Below are 27140 nucleotides of genomic sequence, written 5' to 3'. Positions count from 1 at the left end.
GGGGACACTTTACAACACTCCACCACACTCGTCCCACGCCACCGGATGCTCCGCTGGTCGCTTCCGCTGTGCCTCACCTGCTGCCGCCGCTGGTTGCCAATCCTCGCCTGCCACCACTCCTGCCGGCCACGTTACGCCACCAGCAGGTGATTCCCACCAGCCACTCTGCTGGCAACCACCACTTCACTGACTGCAATGGGTCTGGCTGTCAGCCAAACCAGTGATTTCAGCTCTCAGTGATTTCAACTCTTTAGCCACCAGCTGGACTGGCAGAAGAACCCAGCTTCCACTAGACTAGCAAAAGAAAAGACTCCTCAAGGAGTCTGCTTTAGTTCTATCCTTAAAACAAAGGGAGAAAGGAGCAGGTTGGGCCAGTCTTACAGCTGACACCTAGCAGGTGTGAAGCAGGCTGACTCAAGCCCTTTAACCCTTCCCCCAGCTCAGTTCATTCAACTCTGGAAGGGGGGAGGCTTGTTCCTCAGAGACCTCTTACCATGATGGTGGTGTCTCTCCTGCAAGCACTGGTGGCATGTTTTACAGTTCCCACATTTAGGGGTAGCATGATTAGTGACCCCCACAACAGTCCCAAATTATTTACAATTTTCCACATTCCATTCCAACACTGACCCTCCATCAACCCTGGCTGAATGGGATTTACATAGCCACACCTCGGATTCTCTCCTGAGCTGTATTTACATATCAACAGTTAATTACCTTGCAGAGCTAAATACATGTAGCAGGCACGCCCACCCCTCCTTTTAGCTGGCTGATACCAAGCAGCAGTTCAGCCCCTGCTTACACTAGGGGTGCATCTACATTGGCAAGATTTTGCGCATGCGCAAAAACTCGCCACCTGTCTACACTGGCCGTGAGAATTTGTACAAGAACACTGACTTTGTAATGTACAAAATCAGTGGTTCTTGCACAAGTACTCTGATGTTCCCGCTCAGGGATAAGCCCTCTTGCGCAAGTATTCTTGCGCAAGAGGGCCAGTGTAGACAGCCACGTTAATTTCTTGCACAAAAAAGCCCGATGGCTAAAATGGCCATCGGAGCTTTCTTGCGCAAGAGAGCGTCTACACTGGCACGGATGCTTTTGCGCAAAAGATGTCTTTTGCGCAAAAGCATCCGTGCCAGTGTAGACGCTCTTTTGCGCAAATACTTTTAACGGAAAAACTTTTCCGTTAAAAGTATTTGCACAAAATCATGCCAGTGTAGACGCATCCTAGTAGGCTACGTCTACAGTGGCAGCTTCTTCCGGAAGAATAGCTGTTCTTCTGCAAAAACTTCCTGGCTGTCTACGCTGCATGTGCGTTCTTCCAGAAGTAAATTTACAGTATAGCATTGTAAAACACGGCTTCTTCCGGAAGAGTTATTCCTCTCCCCACGAGGAATAAGCCCTCTTGCGCAAGAGCTCTTCCAGAAGAGGGCAGTGTAGACAGTCAACATGAATTTCTTGTGCAAGAAGCCCCTATGGTTTAAATGGCCATCGGAGTTTTCTTGTGCAAGAGAGCGTCTACACTGGCACGGATGCTCTTGCGCAAAAGCACATCTCTTGCGCAAAAGCACATGCCAGTGTAGACACTCTCTTCTGGAAGAGTTTTTGCACAAGAACTCTTCCACAAAAATGTTCTTCCGGAAGAAGCTGCCAGTGTAGATGTAGCGGTAATGTATATATAAATGTTAACACAATTTTTTTTAACAATCATTTTATTACTGTGTTTTGTTTCTGTTGCAATATAGATTAGCATACCTATTTTCCTGTTATCCTATAAATATTTTTTATACATTAAAATAAAAGCCAAATAAATTGTTTTTAAAAACCACTACAGTTTTTTTTTCTTTTTTTTTTTGGTCTAATTTCTTTGGAATATACATGATTTTGAAAATCATATGGATTTTGTTTCTGCTACTGTAGAACTACATAAAAAGGTAGCTTTGCATGCTATTTATTTTCTGTTTCTTTCAAAGGCAATATATTTTAACTAAATAATAATTATAAAATGTATTGGAACAGCTTCATAACTCATGCTACTGCAATATCATACTGTTCTACTTTCGTTTAGCTATTGTTATAATTAAGGAAAATATACCCCTCACGGATTTTCATTTTCAGAATTTGTGGGCATGCCACATTTGGAAACCTTCTGTAATATAGAAGACTTTTCTACTCCCTCCCACATGGCCCATCTGTTCTTGCTGGATGAGCAGTATGCAAGAGGTAGTATATATACACTTCATGCAGAGAAGATGACAAAATGTGCTATGGGAGAATACATTTCCTCTAAATTTGAGGCAAAGAGAGAAGTGAAATACAGCTGTTTATTTCTTTGGGATTCAGGGAAATTCCATATCTGCAGCTTCTGCCAAACCAAATATTAATATATCTTAGACCTGACGTGTAAATATAAAAGATATTCAAGTTGTGTAAGTATAGAAAATGCACATACAAATAATTTGAGATTATTTTCTTAAATTGAAATGCCAAATAGATAAGTTAATGTTGGCTGTATTAAAAGGTTTTTCCTAATTGGACTAACAGATCTATACCTACACATTTGAGACATACTATGGTATATTAGCTTAGCATTGTTACTTTCCTTTAATATTTATTTCTCTGGTACAAATATCTTATATGCTGGTCATAATGCATAGAGTGTATGTATGCACATTCATTTACTCATTCATTCACTCATAGTTTATATAGTATATATTTACACTAGTCCCCCCCCCCAAAATTAAGAAAATATAAATATTGCATGGTTAAGTGCTCAAAACTAAATAAATGAGAAATGTATGTGCTTTAAGTAAAAGAGATGAGCCTGCTACTGCTCTCTAATGGCCCGGAGACTTTGGCACAGTCCAGTCAGCTCCAGGGGCAAATTTCAGAGTCCTGTGGCACAGTCTGATAACATCTATTCACCAGCCTCATAATATTTAAGATGAGGGCTGATTAATAGATATCCCAGATAGTCTCAACTGCAGCAAACTATGAGAAGAGAGATGTCAAAGGCTTTGTCTATATTTAAAATTTAACACGTTGTATGTAAACCACCTCCTCAAGGGGAGTGACTCCCAGAGCTGTAACCTTGTTCACAACAGCACTTTACAGTGCTGCAACTTGTTGCACTCCAGAGGGGGAATGGGAGTTGTAAAGTGCTAGTGTAGATTTATCCCAAGGCTCTGATTCAGCAAAACGCCTATGCATGTCTTTAAATCCTATTGACTTAATTGGGATTTAAACAGCCCGTTTGTTTGAAGCCCATGGTGCGGTTTGGGTTTATGTGGGGCTCAACACGTGGCCCACAGGTGGGAGCCAAAACAAAAAAGTAGTCAATATAATGATCTTCTGTTGATATGTGTTTTAGTAATTAAATTCCTGGACTGTCATTGCTCATTGAAAGTGCTGCTATATGGGTGGAAATCGGGTAAATATTGCCTTTTGTTAATATCAGCAGAACTGACTTAAATGGGGCCTGTGTATTGTGTAGTCTTGTCTTAATCTTTGTATGCATGTCTATCAGTGTGAAATAAGCTATTTGCATATATTTGCATGTATATGTAACTACACTTAAGTCGTGGCCCTTGCCATGTGCTGTGAGTATCATTGTGGCCCCCGGGGCTTCCAAAGTTAAGTGTCTCTTGTAAAGAGAATGTACCATGGTGAAAAGTTTAGCTGATTTTTTTTATTTCCATGACATTAAGTTAACTATATATAGTGGTAGGGTAAAGAGACAATCTCAAAATAACATAGACCTCACATTTCTTTTTGTCATGAGGTGTTAACTTAACCATTATAGACAATAGTTCCATTCATTGTAATGCACTGTCTACTGCTCCTTGTGCAGATGATTGTTGTAGTTTGCTAGGCTACGGCTACATATGAGTTTTGCCGCAAGAGCATATGCAAATGAAGAGCAGATTAGCATTTTCCCACGCTTCTTTTGCATGCTCTCTTTCATTCCATTTTTGCAGTAGGGGTTTTTGCGCAAAAACTGGCAGTGGGGCCATGGCCGTTTTTAGCAAAAAAAACTTTTTCCGTAAGATCCTTATGCCTCAACGGGAAAATGCTAATCCATGCTTCATTTGCATAGGCTCTTGTGGCAAAACTAAGAGTAGCCATAGCCCTAGTGTGGGGGAAAGGCCAGACTATGAGAATAACAAATTAGTCTTTCACATGTAAAGTCACATTCCTGACTGGGGAAAAATAGAAAATTGCTGAACAAAATCTAGTAACTTCATTACTCTGATAAAGGAATATAAAGTAATCTCATCTTTACTCCAATAGAAATGCCACCTGTTGAAAAGTTGAACTTAACTGAGTTGATGGAATCCAGTTTGGATTTGTCAGATGAGTGGCCTAATGAAGAAGAAATGCTACGATTTAAGAAGCTGAAGGAGGAGATTATAAAAGATGAAAAGGAAGAATTTCTTGCTAACCAGGATTTGTACCCTAAAGCCACAATGCAGGAGTTTCCTGAGCTCAGAAACAATAGCAGAAAGAAAGAGAGGCTCTACCACAAATCAGCGATACTTTCCAGGTGAAAGAAATCATTATAAATATATGTGTATATTTTAATTTCATTTAATGTACAGCATTGGTTCCCAACCTTTTTTAAACCATGGACCGGCAAATGCATTCACAAACTTTTCGTGGACCAGTAACATTTTATTTGCATATTTGCACATGTTTATGAATATGCAAATATGCAAATGAAATATTGCTGGTCTGCCAAAAGCCCCAGCTCCCAGAGCTGCCGTGAACAGCTGGCTTGAGCTCCGGCCGTTGCCATTGTGGTGGGCAGCTGCCACAGCTGAAACCAGCTGTTTGTGGCAGCTCTGGGGGCTGAGGTACACCTTAGTCCCCTAAGATGCCAGTGCCAGCCCTACCCCCCACTGATTCACTACCCCTCAGCACCAGCCACTGACCCTAGAGTTCCCTGCACCCAGCCCCCCCATGCCATCCCAAACATCTCAGTGTCAGCCTCCGCCCCTTAGAGCCCACCATCACCAGAGCCCCCCAGTGCCAGCCCTGCCCTGTAGCCTCCCACTACTAGCCCTGTCCCCAGAGTCTGCCAGTGCCAGCTCCCCACCCCAGCTACCCCAGTACCCCCCAGTGAATCCCCTCACCTCTTAGAGTCTCCCAACCCCAGAGCCCCCAGCACTAGTCCAGGCCCCCAGAGCTCCCAGTGCCTGTCCCGTCCCCCTCACCTAGTCCTGTCCTGCCTCCCAGCAGCCCAGGTTGTGGCTTCTCTAAGGCTGCCATGCTAGTCTGTGTGCAGCCCTTCCACCGTGCAACAAACCGCTCTTCCACATCCAGAAGGAGACCCTGCCCCTGCTTGGCACTGGTTGGCTGAGAGACAGAGCAGGACACACCTCTCCCAACAGCTGCAGCAAGAGGGGAGGCACTGAGCAGTTTACCCCAGTCCCCAAAGCTGCCACAGCCCAGCAGCCAGCAGTTTACAGCCCAGCAACAGTCTGTGGATTGATGGTTGGGAACCACTGATTTACAGCATGGAATACTCGGTGGCTACGTCTACACTGGCATGATTTTCCGGAAATGCTTTTAACGGAAAAGTTTTCCGTTAAAAGCATTTTCAGAAAAGCGCGTCTAGATTTGCAGGACGCTTTTCCACAAAAGCACTTTTTGTGGAATATCGTCCGTGGCCAATCTAGACGTGCTTTTCCGCAAAAAAGCCCCGATTGCCATTTTCGCGATCAGGGCTTTTTTGAAGAAAACAAATCTCTGCTGTCTACACTGGACCTTTTGTGCAAAAGCTTTTTGGAAAAAGACTTTTGCCCGAACGGGAGCAGCATAGTATTTCTGCAAAAGCACTGACAATCTTACATGAGATCGTCAGTGCTTTTGCGGAAATTCAAGCGGCCAGTGTAGACAGCTGGCAAGTTTTTCTGGAAAAGCGACTGCTTTTCCGGAAATAGTGGCCAGTCTAGACACAACCACTGTGTTGGAAAGGTGATGAATAACCACACTTACAAGTGGAAAGATTTAAAAGCATTGTAACTATAAGCCAGGGCTGAATTACTGCTAATTTACCATGCACCATGAGTGGTTAGTGAGGATGTGATACACTTGGCACACAGGCTTGTAGAGGCCATAGTGGGGTTCCTTAGACCCTTTGAGGAGAACCCACATTGCTGGTATAATCAGGAACATATTTTTCCAGGATGGCAAATTTTTGACTGGGGGGAGGATGTAAGGGGGGGCTGAATTACTGCTTGCTGTCAGCTAGCTAAAAGGAGAGAGCTGCCCTCCAATTGTTTAACTCTGCAAGATAATTAACTGTTAACTGTTGATATGTAAATACAGCTCATGCCAGGAGGGGGAAGGAATCCGAGGTGTGGCTATGTAAATCCAATTCATCCAGGGCTGATGGAGGATCAGTGTTGGAATGGGATGTGGTATGTTGTAACTAATTTGGGGCTGTTGTGGGGGGTCACAAATCATGCTACCCCTAAATGTGGGAACTGTAAAATATGACACCAGTGCTTGCAGGAGAGACACCATCATTGTAAGAGGTCTCAGAGGAACAAGCCTCCCCCCTGCCAGAGTTGAGTGAACTGAGTTGAGGGGGCGGGGAGGGGAAAATGGATTAAGGGCTTGAGTCAGCCTACTTCATGCCTGCTAGGTGTGAGCTGTAAGACTGGCTCAACCTGCCCCTTTCCCCCTGGATTTAAGGACAGACCTAAAGCAGACTTCATGAGGAGTCTTTTTGTTAGTCCAGTGGAAGCTGGAATCTTTGGCCAGCCTAGGTGGTGGCTAAGGAGTTGAAATCACTGGTTTGGCCGGAAGCCAGACCGATTGCAGCCAATAGAGCTGCTGGCGGGAGCAGCTGGTAGGCGGCCAGTAGGAGTGGCAACAGGTGGCTAGCGGAGCGGCTGGCGGGTGGGCGGTAGAAGCAGTGGCCAGCGGAGGGCGGCCAGAGGAGCGGCTGGCGGGAACGACTGGTGGGCGGCTGGTAGGGGCGGCGGCAGGCGGCCAGCAGAGCAGCTGGTGGGAACGGCCGGCAGGCGGCTGGTAAGAGCAGCACAAAGGTGGCATAGCCTCAGGTTCAAGGAGTAGAGTCATCAGGATGATGTGTCAGGGACAGACCTGTAAGTGGGGCGTTTGACGTGGGGTACGGAGAAAGTTTGGGTAAGTGAATGGAACCCTTACCTTGTTGGACTGGTGAGCCTGAGAGGCAAAAGACATTGCTCAATCCTTGTGCTGGGCCAGTTTCTCGTGGGAGAGGGGGCTACGAACTCCGTTTGTGGTATGTTCCCAAGATAATGCCATGTGACTTCTCTCTCTCTTTCATTAAAAGTTTCTTTTCGACACTCAGACTCGGTGCTTGCGAGTGGGGAAGCATTGCCTCTCAGAGGTGCTCAGAGGTCTGTGAATTTCCCAGGCTACTGAGTGGGGGCTCGAGCCAGTTCTGTGAGAGATGGACCCCTAGATATTGAACCTGGCCCTGGTTGCTGTCGAGCCTACCTGACAAAAGGGTTACATTTTGGGGGCTCGTCTGGGATTACTGGGTTAGTACCCCTCGCAAGCACATGTTGAGTGAGTTGCTAAGTGGGAAATAATTGTGTTTTGTATTTGAGGAAATTACTGTTTGTATCATGGCTAATCTGTCGGGTTTGTTGGGCCCTGGCTCAGAAGCCTCTAGCCCTTGGGGACAGACATTGGAAAAGTGTGTGCTATCCTATGCTATGGCAAGCTCCTATTATAAGTTAAGATTATTTCCTGAGGAAGAGGAGTTTGAACCCTGGCTAGAATACACCACTGAAATGCTAGAGCAGTGGGCGGTGCCAGACAGAGAAAAGCGAAAATGTCTAGTAGAGAGTCTCAGGGGCCCAGCCTTTGATGTGATTCGCACCTTGAAGCTCACTGATCCCGAGGTCAGCATAAAGGACTGTTTAGAGGCTCTCACTCACACCTTTGGGGGCATGGAGGGCCCTGAAGACAGTTACTGTAACTTTCTCGACACTAAGCAGCATCGGGGAGAGACGGTCTCAGCCTATGTACAGAGGTTGGACAGGCTGCTACAGAGAGCTGTCATTAGGGGAGCAGTGACTGCCAAGCAGATGGACCAGACCAGACTGGCTCAAATTGTAAGAGGAACTCAGTATTACAGCCCAATTTTACTTCACCTCCACGTAAGAGAATGACAGGAACACTTACTCTGAGCTGATAAAGGAGGTCAGAGAGGAGGAAGAAAGAGGCTTGCTAGTGAGTTTGGGAGGTGCCTGAGCTAGCCGGCACTGCACCCCGACAAACGGAGAGGCTGTGTCTACATTGGCAAGTCTTGCCACCTGTCTACACTAGCCGCGAGTACTTGCGCAAGAACACTGACATTCTAATGTATAAAATCAGTGCTTCTTGCACAAATACTCTGACGCGCCCACTCAGGGATAAGCCCTCTTGCGCAATTGTTCTTGCGCAAGAGGCCAGTGTAGACAGGCAATGTTAATTTCTTGCGCAAGAAAGCCCAATGGTTAAAATGGCCATCGAAGCTTTCTTGCGCAAGAGATCATCTACAATGGCACGGATGCTTTTGCATAAAAGCACATCTCTTGTGCAAAGGCACATGCCAGTGTAGACACTCTCTTGTGCAAATACTTTAACGCAAAATCTCTTGCGTTAAAAGTATTTGCGCAAAATCATGCCAGTGTAGACGTAGCCCCAGTGTGCTGATGGTGAACACCAGAGGAGACCTTGCACAACAAGTTCAGTTCCTGACAGAACAGATTGCTGAGTTTCAGAGAGTCATTGACCAAGCAAGGATTTACAATGATGAGGAACCTCAGGCTGTGGTGATGGAGAAGTCAGCTCCTGGAGCTGCCATCCTACCCAGATGAAGGAGGAGAGGACCGTTCTTCTGCTACTGGTATGGTCAAGATGGGCACAGGGCTGCAAGTTGCCAAAATGAGGAAAATTCCAGTTTAGTTTATGGAAAGCTGAGAAGCAGTTGTGAGATGGCCTGGGGACAGGGGCCACTCAGGCCCACAGGATTTGAAGGACTCCCCAGAAATGACTGCTCAGTTAGGATCCCTTCAGGACTGATAGGGCCTTGAGAGGAGGTCACAGTAAGGATTGAAGGGCAGAGTGCAAAGCGATGCTTGACACCGGATCACAGGTGACTATTATATTTCAGTCATTCTACTAACAGATGCTCAGGCACCTGCCTATCCAGCCATTGACTGGCCTTGGCCTGTGTGGTCTCAGCGTGAATGAATATCCCTACAAAGGATATGTCATAGTGCACTTGCAATTCCCTGAGGAGGTAACAAGGGTAAGACAGGAGGTGGACACTGCTGCTTTAATATGCCCTGACCCTAAAGGAGCCTCTGATGTGTCCGTGCTAATAGAGACCAACTCCAGCCTTTTTAAGGTACTTGCAGATTACTGCAGACAGTGAGCAGGGGACCAATATCTGAACACCTTGGTGATACACACCCATTGTGCCACAGCTTGCAGAAAAATTGAGGACACAAGAAAAGTGATGCCTGATTTGCTGGTGGGAGCATTGAGGTATGCGGGCCGGTCCCCTTAGCGTTGCCTTCAATGACAGAAAAGGAGGTGATTGTCACGAATATCTGCCTGAAAGGCAGTAAGGGAACATTAGCAGTGGTAGAGCAGCTGACCAAAGGAGGGCTCCTTGAAGGAGTACTGGTTCCCAATGGAGTCATAACCCTACCTGCTGAAGCCCAGGAAGAGGAGACTATACTGATTGCTAATGAAATGAGCTACGATGTGCTTGTAAGACCAGAGCAAAAGATTACAGACACCTTTGAGCCTGAAACCATTGTGGGTATGTCTACACTACAGCACTAATTCGAACTAACATAATTCGAATTAGTTAATTCGAACTAAGCTAATTCGAACTAGTGCATCTAGACCTAAAAACTAGTTCGAATTAGCGTTTTACTAATTCGAACTAGCATGTCCACATTAAGTGGACCCTGAACCGAGGTTAAGGATGGCCGGAAGCAGTGCCGGCAGGGCATCAGATTAGGACTTAGAGCATGGAGCTGCTGTCTCAGGCTAGCCGAGGGCTGTGCTTAAAGGGACCCGACCCCCCACCCCGGACAGACAGTTCTCAGGGGTTCCCCGCTTGCTTGTCTAACTCGATGAGGTGCCTTGAATGCCCACAATCGGCACATCACAGCACTTGGCCATCAGCCCGGCTGCACTTGCCACAGGCTGCCATCCGGGGGGGTGTCAATCGGGAGGCTGCAGGAGAGCTTCCACCCCGAGGAGCCCGCAAAGCCACCCCAGTCCTCCCCATCGGGGGCTCGTACCCCATTCCTCCCTCACCTCCTTCCACTTACCCCTCCCTAGTCCCCCTTCCTGATGTATAAAATAAAGGACACGTGTGTTCAAAAACAGAAACTCTCTTTATTGAACAAAACTCGGTGAGACTGGGAAAAGGAGGTGGGAGAGGGGAAGAGCGAGGGTGAGAGGGGAGGAGGAAACCTGGGAGGAAGGAGCTGGAAGGGGGAAGCCAGGGGAAGAAGGAGGAGGGGAAGTATCAAACTATGATACGCCATATCTTCAGTACTGTGTACAGATGTGATCTCCTCACCCCAGAAAAGATATTTTGGCCTTGGAAAAGGTTCAAAAAAGGGCAACTAAAATGATCAGGCATTTGGAACAGGTCCCATATGAAGAGAGGCTAAAGAGACTGGGACTTTTCAGCTTAGAAAAGAGGAGACTGAGGGGGGGATATGATAGAGGTCTATAAAAGCATGAGTGGTGTGGAAAGGGTGCATAAAGAAAAGTTCTTCATTAATTCCCATAATAGAAGGACTAGAGGACACCAAATAAAATGAATGGGTAGCAGGCTTCAAACTAATAACAGAAAGTTCTTCTTCAAAAAGCAACTAATCAACCTGTGAAACTCCTTGCTGCAGGAGGCTGTGAAGGGTAGAACTATAAGGGTATGTCTACACTACCCCCCTAGTTCGAACTAGGGGGGTAAGGTATGCATACCGAACTTGCTAATGAAGCCCGGGATTTGAATTTCCCGGGCTTCATTAGCATAAACCCGGCGCCGCCATTTTTAAAAGCCGGCTAGTGCGAACCCCGTGCCGCGCGGCTACACGCGGCACGGACTAGATAGTTCGGATTAGGCTTCCTAATCCAAACTATCTGTACACCTCGTTCCACGGAAGCCTAATCCGAACTATCTACACTACCCCCCTAGTTCGCACTAGCTGGCTTTTAAAAATGGCGGCGCCGGCTTTATGCTAATGAAGCCCGGGAAATTCAAATCCCGGGCTTCATTAGCAAGTTCGGTATGCATACCTTACCCCCCTAGTTCGAACTAGGGGGGTAGTGTAGACATACCCTAACAGAGTTTAAAGAGCAGTTAGATAAATTCATGGAGGTTGGGTCCATGGAGTGCTATTAGCCAGAAATGGTGCCCCTGGCCTCTGTTTGTGGAAGGCTGGAGATGGATGGCACGAGACAAATGGCTTGGTCATTGTCTTCGGTCCATCCCCTCCAGGGTACCTAGTGTTGGCTGCTGATGGCAGACAGGCTACTGGGCTAGATGGACCTTTGGTCTGACTCAGTACGGCCATTCTTATGTTTTTATGTTCTAAGCTCAGGGCTCAGGGTCGGGGTCTCACTCGGCCACCTTGATTTTCATGCAAACCTGCTCCTGGGTGGCCAGGCTGGCAGCTATCCTGCTCTAGACAGCCACTTTCCTGTGCCTAGTGCGGAGGTCGTGGACGTTGGATGCTTCCCCCCAAGCCTCGATGAGGTCCACGATGTCCGCACTAGACCAGGCGGGCACCCAATTCTTGCGGCCCCGGGCAGGCTCCTGGGAGCCACCAGCCTGGTCCTGGGAAGAGGCGGAGGGCTGGGTGGCAGCGGGTGGCTGGCTCGTGCCATGGCAGGTGCAGGGTCTGCTGGCTGGGTGCTGGCAGGCTTGCACCTGGCACGGGCACCGTAGCCAGACCATGCCCCTTTAAGGGCTCCGGGGCCGGGAGGAGGGCAAACGAGTTTCCCTGGTGGTGCCCAGAGTGGCCACCAAGGCAACCTGGGGATGGCTAGCCTCCCACTAGTTCGAATTAAGTGGCTACACAGCCCTTAATTCAAACTACTTAATTCGAACTAGGCGTTAGTCCTCGTAGAATGAGGTTTACCTAGTTCGAATTAAGCGCTCTGCTAGTTCGAATTAAGTTCGAACTAGCGGTTTGCCTGTGTAGCGCCTATGAAAGTTAATTTGAACTAACTGCTGTTAGTTCAAATTAGCTTTGTAGTGTAGACATACCCTGTGAGACCTCAGTGTGAAGCTGAAGTTCTGCTGATAGATGTTGCAAAGTTTGACTTCAGGGACTCACAGTTGCCTGAGGAGTGGAAGGATCGCCTGAGGAAGAAGCTTTGCGAAAGATCGAAGGTATTCTCACTGCATGAGTGGGACATGGGATGTGCCAAGGGGTTGGAACACCACATCAGGCTACAAGATTCCTGACCTTTCAGGGAGACGTCTAGGAGGATCGCTGTCTCAGAGATGGAAGATCTACACCATCATCTTCAAGAGCGGATCATAAACGATATAATTACAGAGTCCCACAGCCCCTACACCTCGCCTATTGTGGTGGTTCATAAGAAGAGTGGGAAAATCTGGATGTGTATTGACTACCACACTCTAAACAGGCTTACTAGAGTTGATCAATATACCATGCCTCGCGTACAAGATGCCCTGGACTGTTTGCTGGATTGCCAGTGGTTCTCTGTATTGGATCTTCGGAGTGGATACTACCAGATCCCTCTGGGAGAAGAAGATAAGGAGAAGACAGCCTTCATCTGTCTATTAGGATTCTACCAGTTCGAACGCATGCCCCAAGGGATTTCTGGGGCACCTGCCACCTTTCAACGTCTTATGGAGAGAGTCGTGGGAGACATGAATCTACTGCAAGTGTTAGTTTACTTGGATGACCTGATTGTGTTTGGAAGAACCTTGGAGGAGCATGAAGAAAGATTTCTTAAAGTGCTTGATAGGTTGGAGGCATATGGTTTGAAGTTTTCAATTGACAAATGCCAGTTCTGCTGAACCTCAGTGAAATATGTGGGTCACATCGTGTCCCAAGAGGGTGTGAGTACTAATTCCGATAAAATAGAAGCTCTCACTACCTGGCCACATCCAAGTAACTACAAAGAACTCAAGACCTTCCTGGGATTCGGTGGCTACTACTGCAGATTTGTGAAGAACTATGCTACAATTGTAAAACCTCTGAATGATCTTACCAGGGGATACCAGTCCAACAAGAACAAATCTAAGACCAAGAATAAGAGGAGGCCTCCAAAGCCTCCTGTGCAGAGACACTATGGGCCTTTTGAATCTCTTGGGCCATGGTGGGATGAGAGTTCTGAATGGGCTTTTCGGGAAATCATTACTCGCCTAACTCATGCTCCAGTCCTAGTCTTTGCTGATCCAAGCAGACCATTTATCCTACATACTGATGCCAGTTTGGACGGTCTGGGGGCCGTGCTGTACCAGGAAGTAGAAGGCAAATGTAAACCTGTAGCCTTTGCCAGCCGAGGACTGTCTGACAACGAAACTCGCTATCCCATCCACAAGCTGGAGTTCTTGGCCTTGAACTGAGAAATTTCGAGACTACTTGTATGGTGCTTAGTTCCAGATGTGGATGGATAGCAACCCTTTGAATTATGTGTTAACAAGTGCTAAGCTGGATGCTACAGGACAAAGATGGATGGCCACCCTGGCCAGCTATGAGTTCAGCATACAGTACCGATCAGGGAGAAGCAATGTAGCTGCTGATGCGTTGTCTCGACGTCTGCAGCCAACAGAAATTGGTGAGATTCCTGTACATGGAGTGAGAGCTATTTGCAACGGCAATTATCAGAAGTCCAAGGCACATGAGAGTCCAAATGGATATGTTGCAGAAACAGTGGGCCAACCACCTGAGAGTATACCCTCTGTCTCCGTGAACTACATTATGTTGGACCACTCTCCATTGCCCAGGCTCAATGCTTCTGACTGGCAGATAGCACAGTTGCAAGATGTTGACATCTGTGACACACTACTTGCAAAAAGAGAGAGGCAAAGCCCTAGTGCAGTTGCCACATCCACCCCTGAGGGTAAGCTACTGTTGCGGGAGTGGTGCAAACTGGAACTAAAACAGGGGATGCTGCACCGGATCACCGTAGATCTTTTGCAAAATTGACAAGGAGTCCTATAGCACCTTATAGACTAACAGATGTATTGGAGCATAAACTTTCATGGGCAGCGACCCACTTTGTCAGATGCATGTAGCGGAAATTTCCAGAGGCAGGTATGAATAGGCAGGCAAGAATCAGGCTAGAGATAATGAGGTAAATTTAGTCAGGGAGGATGAGGCCCACTTCTAGCAGCTGATTCGGACGTGTGAACACCAAGAGAGGAGAAACTGCTTTTGTAATTAGCTAGCCAATTACGCTGAAACTGCCAATTACAAAAGCAGGTGGGGGCTCGAGCCGGTTTCTGTGAGAGATGGACCCCTAGATATTGAACTTGGCCCTGGTTGCTGTCAGGCCTACCCAGCAGAAGGGTTACATAACATATAGCACAATTAAAAATACTCCATCTGTGCCCAGGTGATGCATTGGTGGTTCTGACAAGAAATAAATAACAAATAAATAAAAAGGTCTGAAATAGCTCTTCATTTTCTCTATAACTAGAAAACAACAAGTTCTAGCAACTTTGTATGCATGAGAAAAGAAAGATGACTGGGTGAAACTATTATCTCCATGCAGATAGAGTCATAGAATACTAGAACTGGAAGGGACCTTGAGAGGTCATCGAGTCCAGTCTCCTGCCCTCATGGCAGAACTCAGGACCATCTAGACCATCCCTGATAGATGTCTGTCTAACCTGCTTTTCAATATCTCCAGAGATGGAGATTCCACAACCTTCCTAGGCAACTTATTCTAGTATTTAACCTCTCTGACAGTTAGGAAGTTTTTCCTAGAGTGTGTCTAGACTACACCCCTCTGTCAGCAAGAGTACAGGATCTTTTTCTCCTCAGGAATACAGGATCTTTCAAAAAATCACCCCGTTGTAAAAAAAAATGCGTCTAAACTGCAGTTTCAGTTTTGAAATGGGGCTTGTTCAAAACAGCGCCATGACACAATTATGCAAATGAAGCACGGGATATTTAAATCCCCGCTTCATTTGCACTTTTGAAGTGCTTCATTTACATCCCTCTGCCGACAGATGGGTGTAGTTTAGACATAGCCCTAAGGTCCAACCTAAATCTCCTTGCTGCAGATTAAGCCCATTGCTTTTTGTCCTAGTCTCAGAGGCCAATAAGAACAATTTTTCTCCCTCGGCCTTGTGACACCCTTTGGGTATGTCTACACTACCCCGCTAGTTCGAACTAGCGGGGTAATGTATGCATACCGCACTTGCTAATGAAGCCCGGGATTTGAATTTCCCGGGCTTCATTAGCATAAGCGGGGAGCCGCCATTTTTAAATCCCCACTGCTTCGAACCCCGTGCAGCGCGGCTACACGGGGCTCGAACCAGGTAGTTCGGACTAGGTTCCTATTCCGAACTACCGTTACTCCTTCGAGGTTCGAAGCAGCGGGGATTTAAAAATGGCGGCTCCCCGCTTATGCTAATGAAGCCCGGGTAATTCAAATCCCGGGCTTCATTAGCAAGTGTGGTATGCATACATTACCCTCCTAGTTCGAACTAGGAGGGTAGTGTAGACATACCCTTTTAGATACTTGAAAACCTCTATCATGTCCTCTCTCTCTTCACCTTTCTAAACTAAACAAGCCCAAATCTTTCTGTCTTCCCTCATAGGTCATGTTTTCTAGACCTTCAGTCATTTTTGTTGCTCTTTGGACCTTCTCCAATTTCTCCACATTTCTTGAACTGTGGTGCCCAGAACTAGACACAGTACTCCAGCTGAGCCCTAATCAGTCAAGAGTAGAGTGGATATAAAACTGTATCAATTCATATTTGAATGGAAATATATTTGGAAGGAACATGCTTGTCTGAAAAAAGTAAAATCTATTAATGCACACTGGTGACAAGAAGACCTTGTCAGTTACTTAATTTTGCACTTTTAGTAAGTAAGGCTATTGCATGATACTATGTAATTCATGTATTTTGATAAATGATACTTGTGTCACTTAATAGCACGTTAGTAAATGAAAAATATGATGTTTTTTGTAAAAGAAATGCAGTTTGGTCATAAATCCTCACTAGAGGACCTCCTATTCATCCTGTGCTGAAAAGGGGGAATATATTTATGTTCATATTACAGTAGACTTCCGATAATCTGGACTCTATGGTGCCGGATTATCAGATATTCCGGACTATCAGAAGGTACTATAAAATGGTTATATTTACTGTATACATTATATACTATATATAAAGTGTTCTTAACCCTTTTTATTGTACATACTGAATACAGTATACTGTAATGTTTTAGTTTTTTTAAGCCTTTTTTACCCTTTTTGCTCAGTTCAGCTGCTGCCACTGTTACCTTGTGACTTATTTTTTGCTGAAGCTCACTCACTAGGCTCTTGCCATTTTGATGCCGGACTATCAGGAGTTCTGGACTATTGGATGCCAGACTATTGGAATTTTACTGTATTATGTGTATTAGCAAATTTCCCCACTATATATTTTCCTCTTGAGTCACTGTAGTGTTTTGTCAATGTATAGTGTTTTGGGACCATTAAGAATTAGGAATAGCAAACATTTTTATGATTTTCTAAATTCTGTTGACGTTCTGAAATTAAAAAGAAAATCAGGAACATTTTTGACTAAAGTTTTATAGTTTTTCCCCACCACCAGTTTTTAAGCAAACATAGTGCTGGGGTTATTTTTAATCTTGTCTTTTAATGAAATTACACATTTCAAAGAAAAATGGGGAGAAATTTTCACAGCATTTTTTTATGAAAGTTTCCCTTTTTCCTCCCACCAACACTTGTATGAGTAAATAAACTACTGCCCCCTTTAGGATGTGAAGATGCAATGTATACACTCTGCCTAATTTTAAAAAAAATTATATAATAGGTCAACACTCATCAAATCATATTTTTTTCTTTTTTACTGTCATTTGTTATAGATTATTTGCTTGGCTAAGAAACATAATCTCATGTATTAGAGCATCTGAGGGACTGTTCCGTTGAATTATTGGGTATGAGGCTGGGGAGGGAAACAGTAGGAGTCATTTGTGAAAAAGCAATAAATATACAAAAGTTTCTAATTCGAAGCCAAAGAAACATTATCTCACCAAAAAGTGAATTTTTCTTGGATGGGAAGAACAAAGGAAAGTTCCTGCACCCAAAGAATCACTTACTATTTTTCTAGGTGGTTCACTAGATTCCATGCATAGCATGCTTACAATTTTTCATTTTATGAAAAGAACCTGAAGGTGGCACTCTGTAATCATTTTTTCTTAAAATGAATATATTCAAGTTTATAAACTGTTTTCACGCTGAAATCCTTTACTTGCAGTTTCTTCTCATCACATTCTGCATTATTTTTACCATCTTCATTATATATATTCTTGTATTCCAAGTTCTGCTCTACAAATCCCTTTTCCACTAAAATCAAAGGGTATTCCATGCTTAGAGAGCTTTCTGATTCAGGCTATTTCTATTCTTTTTCCCATAATATGATCACATGTAACTGTATTTTTATTAAGGGTATGACTACGTAGCAACTAGACATATGTGGCAGGCCCCTACCAGACAACTCAGGCTGTGGAGCTGTTTCATTGCCGTGTAGATTTTCAGACTTGGGCTGGAGTCATGGCTGGGACCTTTTTACACCTCACAGCGTCTTAGAGCCCAAGTTCCACACTGAGCCTGGAAGTCTACATAGCAATAAAATAGCTTCACAGCCTAAGTCCCATAAGACTGAGTTTGCTGGCCTGGGCTAGCCATGGGTTTCTAGTTGCTTCATAAACATATCCTAAATCAGTGGTTCTTAGCCAGGATTATATGTACTCCTGGTAGTACACAGAGGTCTACCAGGAGGTAGTATATGAACTCATCTAGATATTTGCCTAATTTTACAACAGGCTATGTAAAAAGCACTAGCAAAATGAGAACAAACTAACATTTCATAAAGGCATTAATCTTGTTTATACAGCTTTCTCTATATATTACACACTGAAATTTAAGTACAATATTTATATTCCATTTGATTTATAATTATATGGTAAAATAAGAAAGCAAGCTATTTTTCATTAATAGTATGGTGGAACACTTTTGTATTTTTATGTCTGATTTTGTAAGTAACTAGTTTTTAAGCGAGGCGAAACTTGGAATAGACAAGACAGGGCACAGTAGTCTGATTGAGAGCCACTGCCTTAAATCTATGATTTGGCAAGCTACTGAAATCAGTTGGACTACACATATGCCTAGTTAAACATTTTGTTGAATTAGTCCTTAAATGTTGTTGGGATGTCAATTATCTATTGTATTTATAAAAAAGTTTAGAAGGAAGAAAGCCAATTTGATTTGATTTCTTAACCTCTATTTAATATGCCATATGAATTTAGTTATCGCAAAGGGCTGACTGGCTGGCTGGCTGGCTGGAGTGAGTGACCTGGGCACACGCCTAGGGCACCATGGTCAGTGAGGCACCATCTGAGTACTGCAAGTTGGTGGATTTGGGCTGCAGGAGTAGAGGTGAATATGGGCAAGCCCCGTGCTCGAGAGCAAGCAGAGGCCAGATGATGTTGCCCCAAGATGCCAGCTTGGCATAAGTGTTTATCTCTACATAGTTAGCATGCCAGCTCCTATGCCCCCCTTTCTCATGGGCATAGTGGTCATCATGGCGTGTATTGCTAGGGGAGCCACCAGGATCAGCCCTGGGCACCTGGACACCACCTGCCACTTTCAGATGCTCAGCTCTGAAGGCAGTGTTGCTGCCAGCCGCTGTGCAGATGTAATGGTGGTATAACACCATATCTCATTTTTGCACTGCTGCTGTGATCACAGAGCTGCATTCTGAGCAGGGTGCCTAGTCAGCCAGCATATTATTTTTCATGGGGCTTTTTGGTGCTGACCTTAGTATTTCTTTCATTACAAATTAAGCACTGAGAGGAGCCCACAGAGGTTAGGGGCAATGAGAGCTTCTGCCAGAGGAACTTGCTGGGGTCAAAGGCACCAAATACAAGTTTGCCCAGGGTGCTGTTTTCCCTAAGGCCAGTTCTCACTGTCATTAACTTTTTCCTTGTTTGCCCTTTAATTAAATATTTAAATAATTGTATCAATCTGTCTATTTTAAAAGGAAGAAGTTCTCACAGAAGAACAATTTTTCTGAGTTTTCATCATATGATAAGATGATTCAAGCAAAACGAGCTGAGGCATTGAGATTGGCCATGCAAAAGGAAATGAAAGAGACACAGACATTTATTGAACAACACAGAAAGTAAGTATTATGTTTATGTTGCTTAATGACAATGCTTTTTTTTAAAAAAAAAAATGTTCAGCTGTTCTTAATACTTGTAACTTTTTTCTCTTCACAAATCACCCATTTTACCATTTGTAAAGAAAGAAAATCATTACAAATTATCTGTATTATGAATAAAAATGCAAGGAGTACTTTCCTTCACAAATCACAGTGCTCCTATGAGACAGGAGTATGAACTATTGAATTTCTCATTAAGAAATTCAGTATTTCTTGTTCCTATGCAGTGAGGAAAATGTTCCCTTTCACTATTCCTTATTTCATATGATACATTATAGAAGTATTTAAATAACATTTTTTAAATCTTTACTAACTGAGGGTATGTCTACACTACAGCGCTAATTCGAACTAACTTAGTTCGAATTAGTTAATTCGAACTAAGCTAATTCGAACTAACGCGTCTAGAACTAAAAACTAGTTCGAATTAGCATTTTGCTAATTCGAACTAGCATGTCCACATTAAGTGGACCCTGAACCGGGTTTAAGGATGGCCGGAAGCAGTGCCGGCAGGGCATCAGAGGAGGACTTAGAGCGTGGAGATGCTGTCTCAGGCTAGCCGAGGGCTGCGCTTAAAGGGTCCCGACCCCCACCCTGGACAGACAGTTCTAAGGGGTGCCCCGCTTGCAAAGCAGTCCTGGCTTGGAGTGCCCGGAGTACCCACACTGGGCACATCACACCACTCGGCCATCAGCCCGGCTGCACTTGCCGCAGGCTGCCATCTGGGGAGAGGGGGCAATTGGGGGGCTGCAGGAGAGCTTCCACCCCCAGAAGCCCACAGAGCCAGCCCAGTCCTCCCCATCGGGGGGTCGTGCCCCATTCCTCCCTCACCTCCTTCCACTTACCCTTCCCTAGCCCCTTTTCTTGATGTACAAAATAAAGGACAATTGTGTTCAAAAATGGAATCTGTCTTTATTGAACAAAACTGGGGGAGACTAGGAAAAGGAGGTGGGAGAGGGGAAGAGAGAGGCAGGGAGAGGGGAGGGCAACTAAAATGATCAGGGGTTGGGAACAGGTCCCATATGAAGAGAGGCTAAAGAGACTGGGACTTTTCAGCTTAGAAAAGAGGAGACGGAGGGGGGACAGGATAGAGGTTTCTAAAAGCAGGAGTTGGGTGGAGAGGGTGCATACAGAAAAGTTCTTCATTAGGTCCCATAATAGAAGGACTAGAGGACACCAAAGGAAAGGAATGGGTAGCAGGCTTCAAACTAGTAACAGAAAGTTGTTCTTCACAAAGCAAAGAGTCAACCTGTGGAACTCCTTGCTGCAGGAGGCTGTGAAGGCTAGAACTAGAACAGAGTTTAAAGGGAAGTGAGATCAAGTCATGGAGGCTGGGTCCATGGAGTGGTATTAGCCAGGGGGTTGGAGTGGTGTCCCTGGCCAAGGTTTGTGGAAGGCTGGAGAGGGATGGCACGAGACAAATGGCTTGGTCACTGTCTTCGGTCCATCCCCTCCAGGGTCCCTAGGGTTGGCCGCTATCAGCAGACAGGCTACTGGGCTAGATGGACCTTTGGTCTGACCCAGGACGGCCATTGTAAGCTCAGGGCTCAGGGTCGGGGGTCTCAGTGGACCCCCTTGATTTTCATGCACACCTGCTCCTGGGTGGCCAGGCTGGCAGCTCTCCTGCCCTAGCTGGCCACTTTCCTGTGCCTAGTGCGGAGATCGTGGACAAGGTCCACGATGTCTGCACTAGCCCAGGCGGGTGCCCGCCTCTTGCGGTCCCTGGCAAGCTCCCGGGAGCCGCCAGCCTGGTCCCAGGAAGAGGAGGAGGGCTGGGGGGCATCGGGTGGGTGGCTCGATCCGTGCCAGGTGCAGGGTCTGCTGGCTGGGTGCTGGCAGGCTTGCACCTGGCACGGGCACCGTAGCCAGCCCGTGCCCCTTTAAGGGCTCCGGGGCCGGGCCGGGGGCATAGAGTTTCCCTGGTGTTGGCCAGAGTGGCCACCAGGGAAACCTGGGAAGCATTAGCCTCCCACTAGTTCGAATTAATGGTCTACACAGCCCTTAATTCGAACTTGCTAGTTCGAACTAGGCTTAATCCTCGTAAAATGAGGTTTACCTAGTTCGAACTAAGTGCTCCGTTAGTTCGAATTAAGTTCGAACTAACGGAGCCCTAGTGTAGCGCCTAGGAAAGTTAGTTCGAACTAACGTCTGTTAGTTCGAACTAACTTTGTAGTGTAGACATACCCTCAGTCTTCTCTTTTCTAAACTAAACAAGCCCAATTCCTTCAGCTTTGCCTCGTAGCTCATGTTTTCTAGACCTTTAATCATTCTTATTGCTCTTCCCTGGACCTTCTACAATTTTTCCTCCTCTTTCTTGAAATGTGGTGCCCAGAACTGGACACAATATTCCAGTTGAGGCTTAATTAGCACAAAGTAGAGCAGAAGAATGACGTCTCGTGTCTTGCTCACAACACTCCTATTAATGCATTCCAGAATCATGTTTTCTTTTTTTTGTAACAGTGTCACACTGTTGACTTATATTTAGCTTGTGGTCCACTATGACCCCATGATCCCTTTCTGCAGTACTCCTTCCTAAACAGTCACTTCCCATTCTGTATGTATGAAACCGATTGTTCCTTCCTAAGTGGAGTACTTTGCATTTGTCCTTATTAAACTTCATCCTGTTTACCTCAGACTATTTCTCCAGTTTGTCCAGATCGTTTTGATATCCTCTAAAGCAGTTGCAACCCCTCCCAGCTTGATATCATCTGCACAGTGAATGTCAGTGAAAATCAGAGAGGTTCAGAAATTAAAATAGGAAAAAAACAAGTTAAAATTACTTGGAAAAGCTAGATGTCTTCATGTCACCAAGACCTGATGAAATGCATCCTAGAATACTCAAGGGGCTGATTGACAAAGTATCTGAGCCATTAGCCATCATCTTTGAAAAGTCATGTAAGATGGGAGAGATTCCAGAAGACTACAGAAAGGCAAATATAGTGCCCATTTATAAAAAGAGAAATAAGGAGAACCCAGAAAAGTACAGAGCAGTCAGCTTAACTTCTGTGCCAGGAAAGATAATGGAACAAATAATTAAGGAATCCATCTGCAAACATCTGGTAGATAACATGATAAGTAACAGTCAGCATGGATTTCTCAAGAACAAATCATGTCAAACTAACCTGATGGCTTTCTTTGATAGGATAACAATCCTAATAAGAGGAAACAGTAGACATGGTGTACCTGGGCTTTAGTAAAGCATTTGAGTCTCGCATGACCTTCTTATCAATAAACTAGGGAAATATAATGTAGATGGGGCTACTGTAATGTGGGTGCATTAGTGGTTGGATAACCACTCTCAGCCCTGGTCTACACTATGGCTTTATTTTGAAATAACCCCCTTTATGTCTTATTAATTTGCAGAGCATCCACACTATCAAGCCTGTTGTTTTGAAATAATGAGCCACTTATTGTGAAATATGTACTCCTGCTTTCCTTGAGGAATAATGCTAATTTCAAAATAGTTATTTTGAGGAAGTGGTAGTGTGGTTGCTCCGGTGCTGCTATTTTGAAATAATTAGTCCCCAGAGTAATTCAAAGTAATTACTCCAGGAGGATCTAAGTCAAGGTAGCACATCTGCATTAACGGAGCCTGCTTTGGACTAATATCAAGACTTCCCTGTAGTGAGAACACTCTGTTTTGATTTTGTTAAATCAAGAGTCATTAAGTCGATTTAAGTAACTTCAAAATAATTTCCTAATGTAGACATGCCTTTAGAGAGTAGTTATCAATGATTCACAGTCAAGTTGGAAGGGTATAATAAGTAGGGTTCCTCAGGGATCAGTTCTGGGGCTGGTTCTGTTCAATATTTTCATCAACAATTTAGATAATAGCATAGAGAGTATATTTATAAAGTTTACAGATGATACCAAGCTGGGAGGGGTTGCAAGTGCTCTTGAGGATAGGGTCCCTTCACAGTGTACCACCTTTGGAACAGCAGTTCTCTCAGCGGTCCACCGATAAGGTCTGAAGTCCCTCCTTTCTAGAGGCTAAGAGTACATCTCCACAGTCACCTACAGTGAAGTGCCCACAGGGACACTCCTTGAAGAAGAAAAGGAAGGTTATTCACCTTGTGCAGTAACTAGTGTTATTCAAGATGGGTGTCCACAACCCGCCCGTCCTCTCCTTTGTTTTGGAGCTCTGCTGTAGACAAGGAACTAAGGCGATAGTTGATGGCGTGCACGCGTCAGCATGCTTGCTACATCACAAATGGTGCTGCTGCGCATGTGCGTCAGCACCCAAGGGGTAGCACTGCTGCCAAAAATTTCCAATTAGAAGCACAGGGGTGAGAAGACACCTATAATGGAGTGCCCACAGGGATACCCATCTCGAAGAACACCAGTTACTGCACAATGTGAGTAACCTCCCTTTTTCACACATACAAAATGGGAAGTGACTGTCTACGAAGGAGTACTGCAGCAAGGAATATAGGGGTTATAGTGAACCACAAGCTAAATATGAGTCAACAGTATGACACTGTTGCAACAAAAAAACTAACATCATTCTGGGATGCATTAATAGGCATGTTGTAAGGAAGACATGAGAAGTAATTATTCCCTTCTACTCTGTGTTGATTAAGCTTCAACTGGAGTATTGTGTCCAGTTCGGGGCACTGGAATAAATTGCCTATGTAGGTAGTGGAATCTCAATCATTGGAGATATTTAAGAGCAGATTAAACAGACATCTGTCAGGGATGATCCAGATGGTGGTCCTGCGGTTAGGGCAGAGGACTAGACATGATGACCTCTCGAGGTCCCTTCCATTTCTAGTATTTTATGATTCTATATGTCAAAAGATGTTGTTGACATGCATTTAACAAACATTCTAAGAATTGTAAATTGTTCAAAATTCTGCCTTTTGTCACACTATTTGCATGTATTTTGAATCATTCAGAAGCCAACATTTTAACCATTGAACTTATCCAAAAAAAGATATGTCTATAATTTAATTCATGTTTGTGGAGAATGGGGTAAATTAAACTCCTGTCTCTCCAGAGGCATGCCCTGGCATCACAAGGTGTATGAAGGCAGTTAGTAGGATTTGGAGAAGTGCATGGAACTGTACTCCCATATGTTGCAGAGACCAGCTTCTTTGGTGTTGCCTTGATATCAATGCATAGTGATGGGGACTGGGAGCAGAGATTCTGCCACTGTGTGATCCTCTGGGTTTTCACATTTCCTTCCTGCCTGTATAGAAAGGTTGGGATTGTGGAGGGCTTCTTCAACCATTTGCACTCCTCCCTTCCTGAAGGACATAGCCTAGGTACTTATTTGGGCCCATATTATTTAAAATGAGATCTTTGGTTCTTTTAGTAATTAGTTGACCTCAATTCATGTGTTGCTCTTTGTAGATATTAAGTTTCTCCATAAATTAACTTAACTTACCTCCACATGCTGGGTTTTTTGCAGAGGTTTAACAATGATGGAGATGCACTCATGCATACCACTAGCATAGCATTGATGTGTGCTGCTGTAAAAAAATGACTTGCTCTGTGGAAGTGTTATTCGTGTATATGTTCATGAATCTTATGTAAAACTAGAGAGTTACTACACTCATCATCCTGGAATTTCATAAATCCCTCACACAGTGAATCATTAACAAAGTAAGCATGTTAATTTAAATATGAAAGAATGATCATGTTTAAAATATCAGAATAAAAATTATGGAACTAATATAACGCCTAATGAATTTCTCCATTAATTCACACAGCTTTTCTTTATAGATCTTCTTTTATCACTTTTGAGCATCTCACATCAATACTTTGGTTCACATTCCAAAAAGCACAGTTCAGATGGATGTGTCTAGTTTCCATTATGCCACCAGCATGTCTAATCCTAGAAAAATTAACTGACTACAGAGGGGAATCTCTGTTTGCATTGTCAAGGTAGTTCTTGCACCAGTGTTCCCTTTAAGCTGCACAGCATCACCGCTTCACAGGTGATTAATCAGCCCTGCCCAGTCAGTCAGCTCAGTGTGCAGAGCCCTGAACCTCTTACTGGACACGGCTGATTAATCACCTGTGAAGCTGTGCTACCACACAGCTTAGACAGTGGTCCCCAACCTTTCGTGGCTGCCGGGTGCCCAGGGGCAGGGCCACTCACGTGCCGCGCTTCCGGGGGTGTGGCCATGCATGCGCCGCACGCCCGGGGGTGCGGGCCGCCGACGCGCCCTGCGCCCACGGCCAGCACTGTGCATGTGCTGCATTCTGGGAGTAGGGGCCACCCACAAGCCCTGAGCCCAGGCCCGGCACCGCACATATGCCGCACGCCCGGGGCAGGGGCCACCCATGCGCCACGCGCCCGGGGCCGGCACCACACATGTGCTGCGTGCTGGGGGTGGGGCCAGGCCAGATGTTTCGGTGGGACATATAAATGCTCCGGCGGGCGCCATGGCACCCGCGGGCACCACGTTGGGGACCACTGTCTTAGAAGGAACACTGTCTTACACTACTCCACATCTCTTTATTTGGTGTAGCAAAGAAAATACTAGAAGAATTATGCATGGGTAGGACACCTTAATGCTATAATAATATCCAATTGCAGTTTCAGCCTTTTGGAGCCATTACCAGCCAGTGTAGATCAGATGAGTCTTTAGGCTGTTCTACCTGTGCATATGACTTAGAATTTAGGGAAGAGAGAGATGGAACTATGTGTCTTCTTCAAGTGATGTCCCTGTGGGTGCTCCACTCTGGGTGCTGGTGCATCCTTGCATCAGCGACTGGAGAATTTTTTCTAGCAGTGCCCTGATGCACCCCGTTGGCGTCCACCTCAGTTCCTTCTTTACCATCCTCGGCAGCAGACCTTCAGTCACCCTTTCTTCAGCCTAAATTAGTTTTAAAAAATTTAAGAGACTCAGTTTTTCTCATTATCCAGTTTTTCAACCCTTTCCCCTAATTTTCATAAAAAAAAATGGGGGAAAACTTTTAAAAAAACCTTTGTTCTTCTTTGTCCTTTCCCCACTTCAACATGCCTGGCTTGCCAGACTTGAAAAGATGTGACTCTTGTCACAAGACCGTGCCAGCCTCGGATGGCCACTTCTGCCTAGGAGAGGGACACCTTGTGCGGAAATCCCCCCACTGCTCAAAACTCACTGCGAGAGCAAGGCGGGATCGTGCTAATAGACTAAAGCTTTTGTTCTACAAGAAATCTTTACATCCTGTCCCTGAGGACTCTCTACCACAGCCTAGAGAGAATGAAAAGGCCTGAGGTATGGACAGAAGTCATCTCTCTACCTTGTCTGACAGGGCAAAAATGAAGGCCAGGCTTTCCCTGGCCAAGTCACTGCCCTTGGCACTGAGCTCAACAAGAGTGAGCATAGGTGACATGCCTTGCACCTCCGGCATGGCACCATTGAAACAGTAAGCCACAGAAATGAGCTCATTCAGAGCCCAAACACAAATCCATGGTGCCGTCTGTGTCATCAGCACCTTCAGCAATGTCATCTGATGCACCTGGCAAGCCATACATGTCAGCATCAAAGACAGTACTGGATATGGCACCGAAGAGTCCCTGCACTGATATGCCCCTGCCATGGGCACCATCACGGACATCATCTGTCATACCATTGGTACAGACATTGGCATAGACTAGGACAGTTCCACACAAAGAACTTTCAAAGCATTCCATGGCACTGAAGAGGTTTGCACTGATATGCCCCTGCCAAGGGCACCGTCACTGACATCATCTGTG

The 27140-nt window shown here is 45.2% G+C and overlaps 1 protein-coding gene across 2 annotated transcripts in view; it reads left to right on the top strand.

Annotated features, from left to right (window-relative positions):
• LRRC27 (leucine rich repeat containing 27) overlaps positions 1-27140 on the top strand; it is a 90468-nt gene that overhangs the window by 32923 nt on the left and 30405 nt on the right. For both annotated transcript variants that reach the window (XM_075935233.2, XM_075935234.2), the window contains 2 exons: positions 4288-4540; positions 19274-19414. In XM_075935233.2, the coding sequence (XP_075791348.1) occupies positions 4288-4540; positions 19274-19414 (394 nt within the window). The remainder of the gene's footprint in view (positions 1-4287; positions 4541-19273; positions 19415-27140) is intronic.

Source organism: Pelodiscus sinensis, chromosome 8 (assembly GCF_052426305.1).
Source record: "Pelodiscus sinensis isolate ZL-2025 chromosome 8, ASM5242630v1, whole genome shotgun sequence".
In the NCBI taxonomy this organism is placed as follows: Eukaryota; Metazoa; Chordata; order Testudines; family Trionychidae; genus Pelodiscus; species Pelodiscus sinensis.
This window is presented reverse-complemented; position numbering and strand designations above follow the sequence as displayed.